Source organism: Centrocercus urophasianus, unplaced genomic scaffold, assembly GCF_019232065.1.
Source record: "Centrocercus urophasianus isolate 14NV4802_14NV808 unplaced genomic scaffold, USGS_Curo_1.0 seq_20, whole genome shotgun sequence".
In the NCBI taxonomy this organism is placed as follows: Eukaryota; Metazoa; Chordata; class Aves; order Galliformes; family Phasianidae; genus Centrocercus; species Centrocercus urophasianus.
This window is the reverse complement of record NW_024884756.1, coordinates 17,546,262-17,562,003: the sequence shown is the minus strand read 5'-3', so window position 1 is coordinate 17,562,003 and position 15,742 is coordinate 17,546,262. Positions and strand designations below refer to the sequence as shown.

The window sequence follows — 15,742 nt, the reverse complement described above, 5'->3', positions numbered from 1 at the left end:
AACAGTGATTCTGCTCCAGATTAGCGACAGCCATAATAACAAATTGTCTCTCTATATAATTTTAATGTAGAGTTCTTCTTTTCAGTTCCCTCTTGCTGAACTCTGATTTTGAACTTAATACTATGGAAAACGTTTGAGATCTCCTTGTGTTCTTAAGCCCTTTATTATTATAAAAAATAGGGAAGTCTTCCATTAAACACTGCTCCAAAGTGCTTGAAACTGTGGCTTAAATCAAAAAGAATCATAAAACAAAAGCAAATGAACAAAAAGACAGCACAGAGAAAAGAAAAACATCACTGTATCCTACATAGTCAGAATGTAATAAGCAAAAGGCAGCTTGAAAACAGGCAACTAACATATGGCAAAGAGGAAGTCAATTGCAGTTCATATTACTGCACACCTGGAAAGAACACGGTGTTTTTCTTACACCTTCAGATACAAAATCATGTGATCTTTCTGTCTATGCTTCTAAAAGTTACCAGCCTTTATGGTTGCAAACAATATTTCGCAAGGCAGAACTCTTAAGATTATCTTCAAATTCTAGCATTTTCAATCTAGCAGCTCTTTTGGAAACGGGAGAGTGACTACTAGGAGCGATCTGTATTTCTTGAAAAATAACCCTCAAAAGCAGAGACTTACAACAGCATACATTCAACTCCTTTCTTTTATTCTTGTCACTCACCTTCTTCATGTCTACCATGTCCTGTTTAAAGGAAATCGGAATCTTTCTTTCCCATATTAAAGTTTGTTGGCAAATAATTATTTTAAGAAAATAGATGGATGAGATTTCAGTACCATGGTACACTCAACATCTGAAACAATTTCATTATATCGATGCTTATTTCAGTTCATTGGTATTGTAATCTTTATGTAGTTGCAGTAATAGTTATCCAATCCCTTTACTCCCCATGTCTTGGAAGAAGAGCCATTATGTTTTACATGATATTTTTAATGTTATGTTGAGCTGCAGGATATTTTTCAAAGCCTTATATTTGGTTTCACAAATACTTTCCATTTTTCTAAAAAATAATTCTAAAACTCTGAATACAGAATAATCATGAAGGTAGTAAAATTGTTTCCAAATCTCACTGCTTTAGTTCTATTTATCTATCCACATCAGCACAGGTATTTAAATTAAAAACGATCTCCAAAATTCTCCAGTTTGTCAGAGAATTGCTTTCTTTGCAGTGACTCTACTCTGCAAGAAGCCTTGAAATTGTATATTCCAATTAGAACTCATACAGTTCTGATCACTGTATGGTTTGTCCAAAGGATAAAATATAAAGAATTATTTTATTTCCATTTAGAAAAAGCATTTCTGGGTAGGAAATTCTGTGATAGTTATACTTGCCTTTTTTGCAGCAAGTACCATCTGTCACAGTGCAGAACATCTCCAAGTAACTTGAACAGATTTCATGTGAAGACTTGATCTAGCCTCAATTCAGGTCAAAATTCCTTTACAGCTCTTCCTTAGTGGAACAACACTAACTTCATGATCTGCTTTTAGATATTTCACTCATGTCAAATAGCTTGGCCAGTTACACCCCATGAACAAAATAACAGAATGATTCTTCTTTTCTGGCTACAGGAACTAAAACTAGAAAGATAATACATGGGGAATAAAATAACACTTTATCTGTCCTAGCTGTTATCTTTTAAATATTTTATGATCAAAGCAATATTGTAAGGGATCATCAACACATTTCCCATAAAATATTAACATACGAGTCTTTTATGAAGACATGCAAACTTTTAATCATGATTTTTTTCCCCCATTTCTTCATGATTAAAAAGTTAATTTGAATTACAGCACCATTAGTATCACTGGGTTATTAAAATAGCCATTTTATCATCTTTCATTCAGCAAGCTGATAAGTGGATCATTGTAGCTGGAATATGTAAAAAAAAATACTGAACACACTGTGCAACAAGTTTGCTCATATGAAGTAGGTCTAATTCAATTTTCTTGCAACAGATCTTAAAAGAAAAACTGCAATATACTACCAGCACACCTGTGGCAGATAGTCATAGATCTCAGGATGTCAAAAACTCCAGGAAAAATATTCCAAAGCAATAAGAAAGTAGAGGACATCCAAGCATCAAATTCAGCACACAAAAAGCATCTCAATCCAACACTATGAATTGAATTAACACTATATTGCATTGACAAAGACAATGATTAGTGCCATGCCACATAGCTGACACATATTTCTCTCAAACATTTTCTAAAGGATAAAAAATTATTTGCGCTTTTCAATTTTTCAACTCAAAAGACACGGGTTATTTTGTAATGTATGTTATATAACGGCTCCTCACTGGAGAGTTGGAAAGCAGACTTCCGCAGAGACAAATCACAGATTGAGGGTAAAGAGAACTGCAAGAAGTTTAAATGCTGAAGTACAGCCTGTCACTAACTAAATCCTAGAAAGTAGATGGGAATCTCCCTGGAACAACTTTAAAACATACAGCCAGATCTAAAGAATCAACAAACACTTAACTCCCTCCAGATAAGTGAAAAATTTGAACAGATTAGGATAATTTTTTGAAAATGCCATATAGTCATACTGAAATGATTTGGGAATATGGCCAGCTTGGGTGCAGAAGTAGTCTTTAATAGGGGATCGGAGCCAGCGTGGCTTTTTTCCTCTAGCGTTTTGGTTTGAGCCTAGCTTAAATACATCAACATTATCTCATGTCCAGCAAGGCCAGTATTGGTTCAAGTTACTGACCAAGCAGACCCACCCCAATCCTGTGTTCCACTGTCCAACACTTCCACTCCTTCCTCTAAAAGCACAGTGAAGAAAAACTTCAATAAATCCATCTCAATTACAGCAAGACATGCTGATTTGAGTTAGCTTCAGCATCAGTACAGTCACATTCTCAAAGCACTGCATCTGAGATAGAAAATCCTGACTCATGTTTGCTCCTGTAATCAATGTGGTTTATCTGTAGACCAGATAAATTACCTACCAATATGAGATGACGTGCAATTTCCACACTAATTGGCTAATACACTAATTGGAGTATATTTCTAATATTTTACTATGACTTTTAGATGTTCATATGTACAATTCTTAATTTATAGAGATGTATACAGTGAGTATGTTATATTTGACAGTGTAATAATGTTTATCTATAATTACCTTTACTTATTCAGACCTGCATGGAATGCAAAGTCTACTAACTGAAGAGATCAAGTGTTTCCTTCCTTCTTAGCCACTGGAAAAGATTCTTTGAAGAAAATGAGCGGTGTGTCATGATCATGGTGAAACACCTTCCTCCAAAGACTTGGGAAAATCCTAATTTTATATATTTCTCCTGTTTTTACATGAAATTCAACTCCATGCCCTTCTGTTGATGTGATGTGAAAATGAAAGAGTGCAGGTCACATTCAAGAAACAGTCTCTGAAGGAGACAAGATCAATTAATAAATTGCAGAGTTACCAAATATCATATATCATCATTTGTACTTTTCTTACATACATTAATTTGCACAGTACCCTACAAAGTAAAAATAAGTAGCCCATTTTACTAACAACATACAAAATGCAAATGAGCTACAAAAGTATTAAGTACTTCTGATATGATACAACTTACAATTAAATTTAATTTAAATAAAATTTTGCTAAAATGAGATCATTAGCAAATCTTAAATTAACTAACAAGTTTGCTATTCAAGGTATATCAGTCATATAAGAAAGGCATGGAAAAAAGAATGTGTAATTGCTTTAGTTTCTCTTGCTTGTATTGTTCTTTTAGTTTTAATGTAACAATGAAACAATGAAAGTAACAATCAGTCTGATTGAGAAATCTGTGTACAACCTGAATTGTTTTCTGTTGTTTTACAGAACCAACTATTTCAAGTGTGTTTGCATCAGCTGCAAAATACATAATCCTCATTTAGTGAGATTATTAAAGACACCATCATTAACACAGTCACACCAGTTGTAATAGTTTGTCTGCTTTCTAATGTCTACATTTACTGACTCCACCTTAGGTTAATTCAAGATGCCATGTGTCCAAATGGTTTAGTATTTGACAATTCAGTTAATCATGTAATTTAATAGATGCCATAACTCAAGCAGTTTGTTTCCATACAAAGACACATGCATTATTTGTTTCAACTATTTTCAAAGCTGAAAGAGTTTCCATAAAAACGAAGTAGTACAAACAGCAAGTGGTTACAAATCCAAGCACAGTATGTATATTCTTTATTGAGCAATTTATTCTTTTGGATAGAAATAACAAAATTTTCATTCAATTTTATTAAATTCTTAGCATTTATTCATCTAATTTTCATAGAAGTACAAAGTTTTTTTAACACAAAACCTAGTCCTCCTTAAACTGTAATGTTTTTAAGTGACATTATAAAGTGTTATAGTTAGCCTAAATAATTTTGTCCAATTACTAACATATGTTGAGAGGAAAAAAAAAGAAAAACTTAAAAACCATTGTTTCTTCCTAATTTTGTAATAATACATTAACCAGCTAGAAGTTACATTCATTATATTAAAGATTGCTGCTCAATTGGAATATTAGACTAAGAACTCAAAAGATTAGGTCTCCTTCATTTTTATTTTGAACCCTTACCATATTTAACAACAGCTCTTCAAAGAGATGAGGAGAATCCAAACAAAAACTCCTCAAAATGAAGGAGATCAAAATTCATGACACATACGACTTTCACTTAGGACGATTCTGAACAAAACAGCATTGAATTAAGAACTTCCACGAAGATGAAAAATCTCGATTCAAAAAGACAGAACAAAATATATTTTTACTCTGCATTTCTTAAGCTTGTAAAACTTGGAAGAAAAAAATTACACAAACTGTTTAAGGAAATGAGTAAAACACTATGTAAAATGTGTTTCTAGCTGTGAGAGCTATTCTTGCATTTATACTATTACTACTTTCTTAAACTGTTTTTCTTTAGACATTCTTACCAAACGTTACTTCTCCATTGCCACTCTTGTCAAATAACTGAAAAGCAACAATGAATATTGCATCTGGAGTACACAAAACAGATTCAAATGCCGAAAATTCTTGGAAGGAAATCAACCTACAAAGTAAAATACAGAAGTTATAAAGATTTCAATGGATTATACACAATATCAATAACATTTTGATGCTCTAAAAATGTTCTGATTCAATTACTAAAATTAAAATCTAATACTCAAAATTTAAGACTCTATACTAGAAAGAGTTGTTTGTTATAATTGAGTAGCTACTTAAGCTTTATGTGGCTCACTTTCTTGTACCAGAAGAGGACTGGAATTCTTCATACCCACTAACAATGAAATATAACCAATTCTCAGTGAGTACCTACTCTTTATTAACTCGTAAGTATAAATTTATGCAGATAGCACTTAAAAATTGATATATAAAAAAAAAAATCCACAAAAGTTCTATCAGTATGAAATTCAAGGATCTGTCAGTATATTACTCATTTTTGTATTTCTCACGAGAAATAGCTTTTAATGTAAGTATAGGAAGTTCCTATGCAATACGTATACTCTTAAAACAATATATTCATAATAAAGTTATATTTTACTGTGTTATATTTTACTATATTAAAGATAACACCTCAAATATTACATTAACCTTGAGGTCACATAAAGCAAAGAAAGGACAAGAAAGAAAGAAAGAAGAACGTTTGGACAGTTAAGACATGATCAAGGAAGCTAAGGATTTGAGTGTAACACTTCATCACAAGACAATGAGCTGCATATGTGAGACATTCACCATACAGAAAAATGTAACTCAGGATGCATCAGGAGACCTGTTTTTAGTCGAGATGAGGAAGCAGCCATATCACCAGACAGGGCTTTCACGACATCTCGGGAACGCTGCATACAAACCAAGGTCCTCGTTTTCAACACATACTGTTTTCAACACATACTTTGAATGGATGCACAGATACGACAATCACAAAGAACTTCTCTAGGGAAACAGTTTGTGACAAGTAGAAAAAAAAAAAAAAAAATAGGATCCTACATAAGAAAAGCTACAGCAAGACAAGCCTCAAGTCAGAAGATAAATGATCCTGTTGGCACAAAAGAACAAAACTGCACTGGGTATCCATAAGGACATGCAATGTGGGCACATGCCACCGCCTTTCAAAACAGTGCAAGCAAAATCCCTAGGTTTTAAAAACAACAACTAGATTGATGAGAATTTTCCACTCGGTTTCAGGCTCCTGAGTACAGACATAAGTGATGGCATAGCTATTTTAACATCAAATAAATTATCAGTGGGAATAAGAATTTTCAACATTTTTAAATAAAAACGTACTACTTTGTTAGATGTTGTTAAAACAAGTAGATATCATGTGGATGGTACATTAAATGTACATAAATGTCCAAATTTATAAAATGAACTGTTTTAGCAAGTTTCATAGTACATTTAGTAATATTCACAGAAAATCATTAGCTCATAATCATTGCTTCGTACATAGATCACTTACAATTAAACACACGTATAAAATCCTCATAGGGGAAAAACATCTAACCATTTGTTAGTTTACATAGTCTTTGTCAAAGTATATGCAACGTAGAGTTGAGACACTTGAACAAGATCATTTATTTTAACATACATGCATATATGCAGTATACAGAAAACACAAAAATAAATGTGACTTTGGAAGGAATTAAGATATGGAAAATATAGAATGACATTATTAATTTCTCATACATTATCCATAAAAATCAAAGATGAGAAAATGATTTTCCAAATGCAAAGCCAACTTCATGCCTCATTTCCAAACACATCTCACATACAAGCACAAATCTAACATTAATCCCTAAACAGGAAGGTTTATAACAGACAAAAATCAAGTGATGATTCCCTGTAGAATTCATTCTTGTAGAAACCTGAACCTGAAAGAAATTGTTCTCCAGAGAGCTCCCTTCAACAGTGCCTACAGCAAAAGGAGATAGACACATTCAACTTCCCTTCCATATATTCTATATATTCAGCTTGCAACATCTAAAAGCAGGAATATTTTGAGCAATCCACCATTATCAGGGTGGAAATAAGAGGTAGATTAAATGGAACAAATGAGCTTCCCAACCAAATGCTACTTAAGCCTTATTCTGTGAACCTGCTGCACTCTCATTTTATTGGTATCATTTTTTAAAAAATTCTATTCTCTTATTTCTTCTGCACTGTCACTCTCCAAAAGCACACAAAGTAAGCTACATGTTTACAGTTATTCTGTCTTTCCTTGTTTCCTACTACAACTTCTTACTCTTCACCCACACAACACAGCTTTTGGACATAACATATATCCTTGTTGTGACTGTCCATGAAGTGAAACATTGGCTCTTTCTTCAGTTCACTGAAGAACACATTTTCAAACTCTAAGAATGATATGCTGATAGGCAGAGTAGCCAGAAATAGGCAATTAAAATGTAGAATCTGAAACGACTACTGAAATTTTGCAGGTTCAAAGACAGAAGAAAGGGTTTTTTTTATTTTAAAACCTGAATATTTACAATATTAGATAGGACTTCTGTTACTGAAAAGGTGGTTTTGACACACATTTGTATATGAGTACATTATTAATAAAGGATATGTACCCTAATCCTAATTTTAAAAGTAGTGCCAGCAATCTGTGATACAGGAATGCTTAATAGCAGCATCAGTGAAATTCCACTGCATTTAACAGACAACAGACAACTCTAATTTAGAGTTGCTCATCAGGCAAGCCTGGCAGATTTTGAAAACTGACACAGGAATGAAATTTCATAACAGGACCAAAGCTTCTCAATTACTTGCTGCGTGACCTTGGGCTGTCTTTTGATTTACAAATGTCTGTATGGTATAAGAATAGTGATACTTCTTTGGACTTTATAAACTAATTTTTAAGACCTTGGAAGGATGCAGTGTACCACTGGAATTCAGCAAAAGACTACAATAACTATCAATGCTACAGATTAAATTCTCTGTACTGATGATGCAGGATTTTGGCATATTACAGGAAGGAATAATAGGAATTACTAGAAATAATAATGCAAATGCAAAAATAAGTAAACCAATGATGATGTGGGTATAGCCCTCTTCACATGAATTAACGAGTAGAGAAATACAGATTAAAACACTTAAGAGAATACATTTCAGCAAGTATCAACAGGTGCAAGTTCAATGCTTCCACATAGAAGCAGACGGAGCACACTTACCCATATCTGATTACCTCGCTTCCAACATTACCCAGACTAAAAAAAAGGCACCTAAGAAAAGCTTATATTCACAGAGGGAACAGCAACAAAAAAACACCAAAGTCTCATTGTCAAGTTCTGTTGTAGCAATAAGAAAAAAATTACTGACTTCTTACTGTAAGAAAGGTCCTTTTATATAATGTTTTCTGAAGAAATGTACACCCTAAAAGACAATCAACAGCTTTCAGAGAAACAAGGTACTCAACATGTTGATTTAGCAGTCATCAGATGTGTACATACTTAATCTGTGCATTTTTAAAGTGTCTGAATCTGAATCAATCTTCAATCTGAAACAACACAACAAACTACTGCCACGCATTACAAGCAGTAGACAAGTTATTTGGATTTATCAAACATATGTATATATATTACATTTATCAAAATGCTGCAATTTTATTTTTGGAAGCTATCAAGTAACATTACATCAAAAAGGAGATCTTAGAGTTGTCACTTACTATAAAATATATGCAGCATATAAAATTCTGTTTGTAAAGCACAGAGACTGTGCAAGTTGCTCAGGATGCTGTGCAAACTAATAAAGTGTTCTTAAACAAAATAGAGAAAAACAAAAACATTTAAGTGATGTCAAGAGTCTGGTTCAGACTCATAAAGCCAAGGAAGTTAAGGGACTTTCAAATGAATATATGACATCTATTTACAGACTTCATTTTAACAGCAACTTTCTATCTCTTCCCTATAATGCACCCTCTTCTTTCTGCAGTTTTGACTTCTTCTCTGATTCATCTTGATCTCTCCACTTTAAAAATGCCCATGCTTGCACACAACAAAAGAAAACTCTTCTCTGAAAGACAAATAGGTTAGAGGGTACTACCTCACTAGAATGGGCATTTAATATGTTAGTTTCAGAAAGAAGTCTAAAAGCAACTAACATTACCTATAAGCAAAGCCAGAAAAGCTTTATGTGGTGTGATCTCATCCGGATTAGGCAAAAACTTAAAAAAAAAAAAATAATAATAATAATAATAATAATAATAAAAGCCCTCAGTTGTTTGATGTAAATTGTGCTCCTTCTCCACATTTCCATGTATAATTGTGCTTACTAAGGACTCTTAGTATCCAGTCATGGATGTGAGTACACAGAAAGAAAACAACTTTTGCAAAGCAGTTACACTGCATTAAACTGATTTACAGTGTATCTTCCTCTGCATTTGCAGTAACTGCCAAATCTCATTTAGAAGTGTTAACCATTGTCTCTTTCTCCCCCTCAAGTTCCACAAATGTAGTCTACTGCATTTGAGAAAAAAAATAATTTAACTAAGCTTGAAGAATAATGAAATCAAGAGTGCATTTTTGAAGATGAAATTACTAAAGAAACATTTATCAACGCATTACAGTCTTCTAACGGAAAAAAAAATTCTCACCCATCTTTAGTTTGATCTGCCACTCCAGCCAACAGCTGTACTGTTTTAGGATTGTAACGTGGATCTGTATGAAGTCCTAAGTATTTCTGCACAAAATCTTCTGGGGTCATGTAACGCTCTCCATCTTTCTCAACACTGGCATACTAGAGAGATAACAAAAAAACAAACCATATAACAATTAATCCATCTAGACATTAATTACCGGTGATTACCAAATCAGCATCTTTATGAATATCACTCAAATACTGCAACTGCATGCACCTGCTCTGAAATTAAAGGATATGGTTAAAACATGCAATTGCACTGCAATACTAGCTGTCCATGTTGTCCCTGTAGAATAATGTATCCACATCATGATCACTATCTTAACAAAAAAAAAAAAAAAAAAAAAAAAAAAAACCCACAAAAAGACATTTTCATAAGTGGTCAGGTAATTGCACAAATTTACAACTACAGCTTTTTCATTTGCAGTTGCACTGTGAAAACAGAGCACAAAATTCCTCTCAAAGTTTTAGTACAAGATGTCTTCTAATTAATTGATACTAATCACTCATAATTACTGTACATACTTATCAAACTGTTTTCTCCTTTTGTGAGAAATAGTTTTTCAGATTTATGTTTGTCCAGAAATGAACAGCTCTGGCATTTCTCACTTACATAAAAAAACCTCACTGATCATGTATAAAAATTAATTCAAGATGGCAAAACTGTCGCAGAAAATTTTTTTCTATTTATGATATAACAATAAACTTAGACACAAAACTTAAGTATTCAGATTGTAAAATTAAACTGTTGACATACTAGAACATAGAAAAGTAGCTCATAAAAGATTTCTAGTTCACTAACTTACCATGATCAGATGCATTTTATTGACTGAATTTTTCTAAGCATATTTGCTCACAAAACCCGTAAACAAGCTTATTTAATAGCTTTAAATCCTTTTCCTCCTGTACAGCCAGTCCACTTGTACACAGAACGCAAATCTTCACATAAACACATAGAAACGTGTTCCTTCAAAGAAACAATAAGTTACAAAATTTCACAGTTGTTTCATGAGAATATTAATGTGAAATGAAAGTACTGGCTTTCAGTTTGTTTGTACAAATGCAGTACATGTTCCTAGGCTCCAGCCATTGAAAGATGTCAGCCTATGAGCTCTCTGCAGAAAAGACAGTGCCCACTGCATTCCCCTCAGCTAGTGCAACATTTATGTGAGGAAATCTGAACTTCAATCTAAGGCCTTATCCATCATTTGTAGCATTTCCATTACACACTATTACATCTTGGCTCAGGTGAGACAGGTTTTAGTGAAAGAGTAACAAAAAACAGCTCCTGCAAGGAACTCACAGGAATGACAATGCCACCTGTACAACATACCTGGTAAGCTGCAACATTCTGTTGGGATAAAGAAGATCACTTGTGTCTCATATGCTCCTTTTACCACATTCTGCCAGGATGTTTCAGCATAGAGTATCAGCACCAACATCCCCTCAGGCATCTCCCTTAGCTTCCCACATCTTTTCCAAAACTCCTCATCTCTACTGCACCATATAGTAGTGATAAGAGATTTTCGCAAGACTGCAGTAAATAATTTCACTCGCAATGGACACGAATCCTGCCATTCAGCGCTACTACCAACATGATGAAAACATAGCTTCAATGTAACAGCTTAGAAAAGTTCTCAGCCTTTGTATAATCAATGAATATACAGATGTTCTAACTAAGAAATACCCAGGAAAGTTAGGTGACTTTTTAACGCAACAGGAGGATAATAAATGGAAAGTGCTTACTGATGTTGTAGGCTTGCAATATTCTCTACAAGGAGCCACCACCAGAAGAGATCCTTCCTCAGTGGCAGTCAGCACTTAAATGGGTCTGGGAGAGGTAGAGCCAGGCTCCATCCCTTCCGGTAGCACAGCTGAATTGCCTTCACCTGTGCTCCTGTGGCTGACTCATGGCTCGCCTCAGGTGCTCAATCAGAGGCTCAAGCTGTGATTCCACAGTTCCCATACAGCCTTATATTGATATGACTAAAAAGCACGTTATGAAGTACAGCTCTGCTGCAACACCCGTAATCTGAATGAAGTTTTATAAACAAAGGACCACAGAATATGAAGAGCATTGAACACATCCTTAAGGGCAACAGAATTCAACTGCGTGACAAATGAGGGTGTTACAAAGATAATAAAAAATCCAAACGCCATTGTCTTTTTAAATTCAAGCACCAACTTACCTGAATATATCGCACATAATGGATTCTTAGAGTTAGGTGTAGGGGAAATTTTGTTAAAAATTTTGAGACTAAAATAATCAAAGGACAGATACATTCAGCTCCATACGAGAAGGTCATGATATTTAGAAAGAGCCTGGCCATAAGCCAATAAATTAAGGCCTGACAAAGTAGCTAGGCTATTCCCTTTTGGCATGTACTTATAAGATCTGTCCTCAAGTGACATTTTCACCATACAGCTTACATATCTTTTGCAATTAGACAAGGCCATTGTTAACTTTAAATTGCATATAAAATATGACACACTAATTAAATTTCTCTTTTCCTCAGGCTTAAATTAGATTACTGTTTATTTACGTATACATTTTTTAATCTTACTGTACATTTATGGACTGCCTCAGGCACACGGTGAGTTTGCATGATCTTTTTGTAAACCTCATCACAAAATGCAAACACACAAAAACTCTATTTGTACCACATCGTATGAGGTATCACCACACTTCTACAAGCGATGCACAGTTTGAAAAATCAGTTAGCTTTCAGTTTAAAGGGATTTCTCTCCCAACAATTCTATCAGGGCAAAGGAGAAAGAAGTTCCAAAACAAAAGAGTTCTGTAGTATTCTCAATATATTATTTTTAGTATGATTAGTCTCAGTTCTGAGCATTCAGGACGTTTTTAAGGAAGGTGGGGGGAATGCTTCCTGTATGAAAATTTGAAAATGCTATCATGATTATTTCTCCACTTTGCTGAACAGGTTTCATTTGCATTCAGCCAAGCTTCAGAAATTCTAAGAGAAAGGTAAAAGTCAAACATCCATTAATATATACCTTAAACTTTAACAGAGAAGTTGGCATGATTGTATTGGAAGATATATATGAATATAAGGAAATTTAAGTACACTCTCTAAGAATAAGGTCAGTGACGAAGGAGCCCACAGTTCCCATCTTCCCTTGCATCCATTTGCAAGGGAAGCCAAATTTAGAAGGAATGCTCGCCCTTTAACTGAAGCTGACAGAACGAGCCTGCACCCTCAGGAAAGAGCACAACATATCTGACCCTTTAAGTGTGCAACACTAAGAGTATTTCATAACCAGAATCTACAGCCGAGTCTTGGAATGACTGGGCTCTCTTCAGATTTTGTTAATGTTTGCAACTAAGTTTGCTTGCTATCTATCAAAGTAAAAATATAATATAATCTTCAACTAGAATTCTATAATTCTATAGCCCATCTCTCCAAAAATATATATACTCTTCCTATGCAACTGTGTGTCTGAGTAACCTGTCTTTTGTTTTTCAATACAATCCTCGGGCACTCAGGGGAGATGAGAACTTTTGCACTTTTGATTCCTCAGGGCATCAACCTGTAGAGTATTTGCTTTTTAGGTTAATAAAACAGACACTGTCATATCAACATCTTCAAGATTAAGCTTTTTCTCTCTTTTTCTTTCCACTTTTTTTTTCTTTCTTTTTCTCTCCACTTTTTCGTGTATCACCAATGTCAAGGACTCCAAATACTTATTTCTAGAAGCAAGTACATCTATTGACTAGGAGATTGATACTGAGTCTACTTTTCCAAGTTAAATAGAGTATTTTCACATCATAATTCCTGTTTTTTTGTAACCCAACATGCAGAATTATCTTTCTTGAAAAAGTCTACAAAAAGAGCAATGTGATGTTCCAGAAGCACATACTTTTATACCATTTGTGTATTCCTTGTACATAAAAAAATCCTAAATGTCTCGTGAACAAGAAATGAATCCGTGATAGAGTAACTTCAACTTGAAACTAACATTTAGGCTTTCATGGTTTGACTCCAAAAATCTAAGTTTTTCTGTTGTTTCTGACAAACAATACAGTCAGAATAATCCATTCTACAGAGCAAAGATCCCATCAAATGATGGTTGAAACATAATATCTCTCTACGCGTCAGAGATGCCATAACAGAATTCATTATTTACAGAATCATGGAATCATTAAAGTTGGAAAAGACCACTAAAATAATCTAGACCAATCATCAACCCATCACCACCATGCCCACTAACCCACGTTCCTAACGGCCACATCTACTCTTCTTGAACATCTCCAGGGACAGTGACTCCACTGCCTGCCTGGGCTGCCCATTCCAATACCTCACCACTTCTGACAAGAAATTTTTCCTAATACCCAACCTGAGCCTCCCCTGGCACAACTTAATGCCATTCCTTCTGCTCCTATCACTGTTAGCTGGGAGAAGAGGCTGACCCCTGCCTCACGACAACCTCCTTTCAGGTCACCATAGAGAGTGACAAGGTTTCCCCTGAGCCTCCTCTTCTCCAGACTGAACAACCCCAGTTGCCTCAACTGCTCCCCATACACTTCTGTTCTAGACCTTCCATTGCTTCACTGCCCTACTCTGGACATGCTGCAGGGCCTCAATATCTTTAACGTTGTGAGAGGCCCAAAGCTGAACACAGTAGTAATACTTATATATTACTTCCTTCTTTACAGAGCAGTTTTTTGAATGTAGTGTGCAATTTTCAACAGGAAAGAAAAAAGATACCGTTGTGATTTTAGAAAATGAGTGGCCCAGCTATGGACCTAAACCAGCTGCGATTATTCTAGACACCTATTTCCAACCTTCTCAAATGTTATAGGATTGATCGGCTTTTCTTTTTAGATTGGTGGTTCACTGTAACTAAGAGGAGTGGATAAAACAACACTATTATTCAGATAGAGTAATTCTAATGACCTACGTGACAGGTAATACTATGAAATACATAAATCTTAACAATAATAATTCAAAATTCTGAAAACATTGCCAACAGCCCATCCATCTGCAGAAGGATCACAGCTAAAGCTTACAGACAAGTCACACAGCCATAGAAGTCAGAACAAAGCAGAAGCCTGCTCTTAAAATAACAGTCTTGGTTACAGTTGCAATCATTTCTGTCACAGGAATTTAGAAAAGACTTCGGAAAACACTTTAAGGCTATGATGTGGGATGGATAACCACAACCCGCACAGCAGCAGTTCCCCTCAGTGCCTGAGGCCCCTACCCTGCGTGCAATGTCAGCTTCTGTCCACATAACCGATTTTGTCCCATCACCCACACACAGACGGTGCTGTGACAAACAGCTGAAAACACAAGCCTGCCGGCCAAGGAGCATCAGACCCGTCTGTTTACCTGCAAAAAGATACTTCGTAGTTCGGCAGGATCTGCTCTTTTGATGGAAGGCACCTGCAAATAAAAGTATGGTAACGCTTCACCAGCTGAGCTACAGACATAACTCAGGAACAAAACGCAATTCGCGCCGATAAGGGCAGCGGTATCGGCTCCCTTATCTAACCGATAAGCGGACTCAAACACGACACGCCTGATCACCGCCGTCCGCCCGGTCAGCCGGGTACCGCTGACCGCCGTCTCAGCGCGCCGCGCCCCGTCCCTCAGGATGCGGAGCTCCGGGCCCCGACTGTTCCGTCCCGCACACGCCGACTAATGGCCTCGGCCCGCGCCGCTCCCCCTCGGCAGGGGAAGGCAGGACCGGTAGCGCTGCCCCTTCCCCGCGGCCGCCCCGCCGCCGCCGTCTTCCTCCCGCATCTCCCCGGGAGGACGGAGCGGCCGCCCGCCTCCTCCCGCGCCCGACGACGGAGGAGTCACCTTGACCGCCATGCTGCGCCGGCGAACGGGAGAAGGAGGAGGAGGAGCCGCGCGCTTCTACCCACCCGCCGCGCCGCCGTGGGAGGCAGCGCCCGGCCCCGCCCAGCCCCGCCCGGCGGGCTCTCCGCGGCGCCCGGCCCTCCGCCGCGGCGCCCGGCGGCCCCGCGCCTCGAAATCCCGCGGCGGAGTGGGCGGTACCAGCCGGGGCCAGCGGGCTCGAGCGGCCGCCTGCCCAGCTCCGCGCCTCAGCGCCACGGGGTGTGGGGCCGCCGCCT

At 36.6% G+C, this 15,742-nt stretch overlaps 1 protein-coding gene across 1 annotated transcript; it reads right to left on the bottom strand.

The window, feature by feature from the left end:
- Positions 1 to 3,125: 3,125 nt before the first annotated feature.
- On the bottom strand, positions 3,126 to 15,545 carry SLC25A12 (solute carrier family 25 member 12). Its single transcript, XM_042822629.1, has 5 exons — positions 15,468 to 15,545; positions 14,994 to 15,047; positions 9,599 to 9,741; positions 4,944 to 5,059; positions 3,126 to 3,405 (listed from the first exon to the last, which is right to left on the bottom strand). Exons 1-5 carry the CDS (start codon positions 15,477 to 15,479, stop codon positions 3,392 to 3,394), a joined length of 339 nt encoding a protein of 112 aa, XP_042678563.1. The 5' UTR covers positions 15,480 to 15,545; the 3' UTR covers positions 3,126 to 3,391.
- Between the last annotated feature and the right edge of the window lie 197 nt (positions 15,546 to 15,742).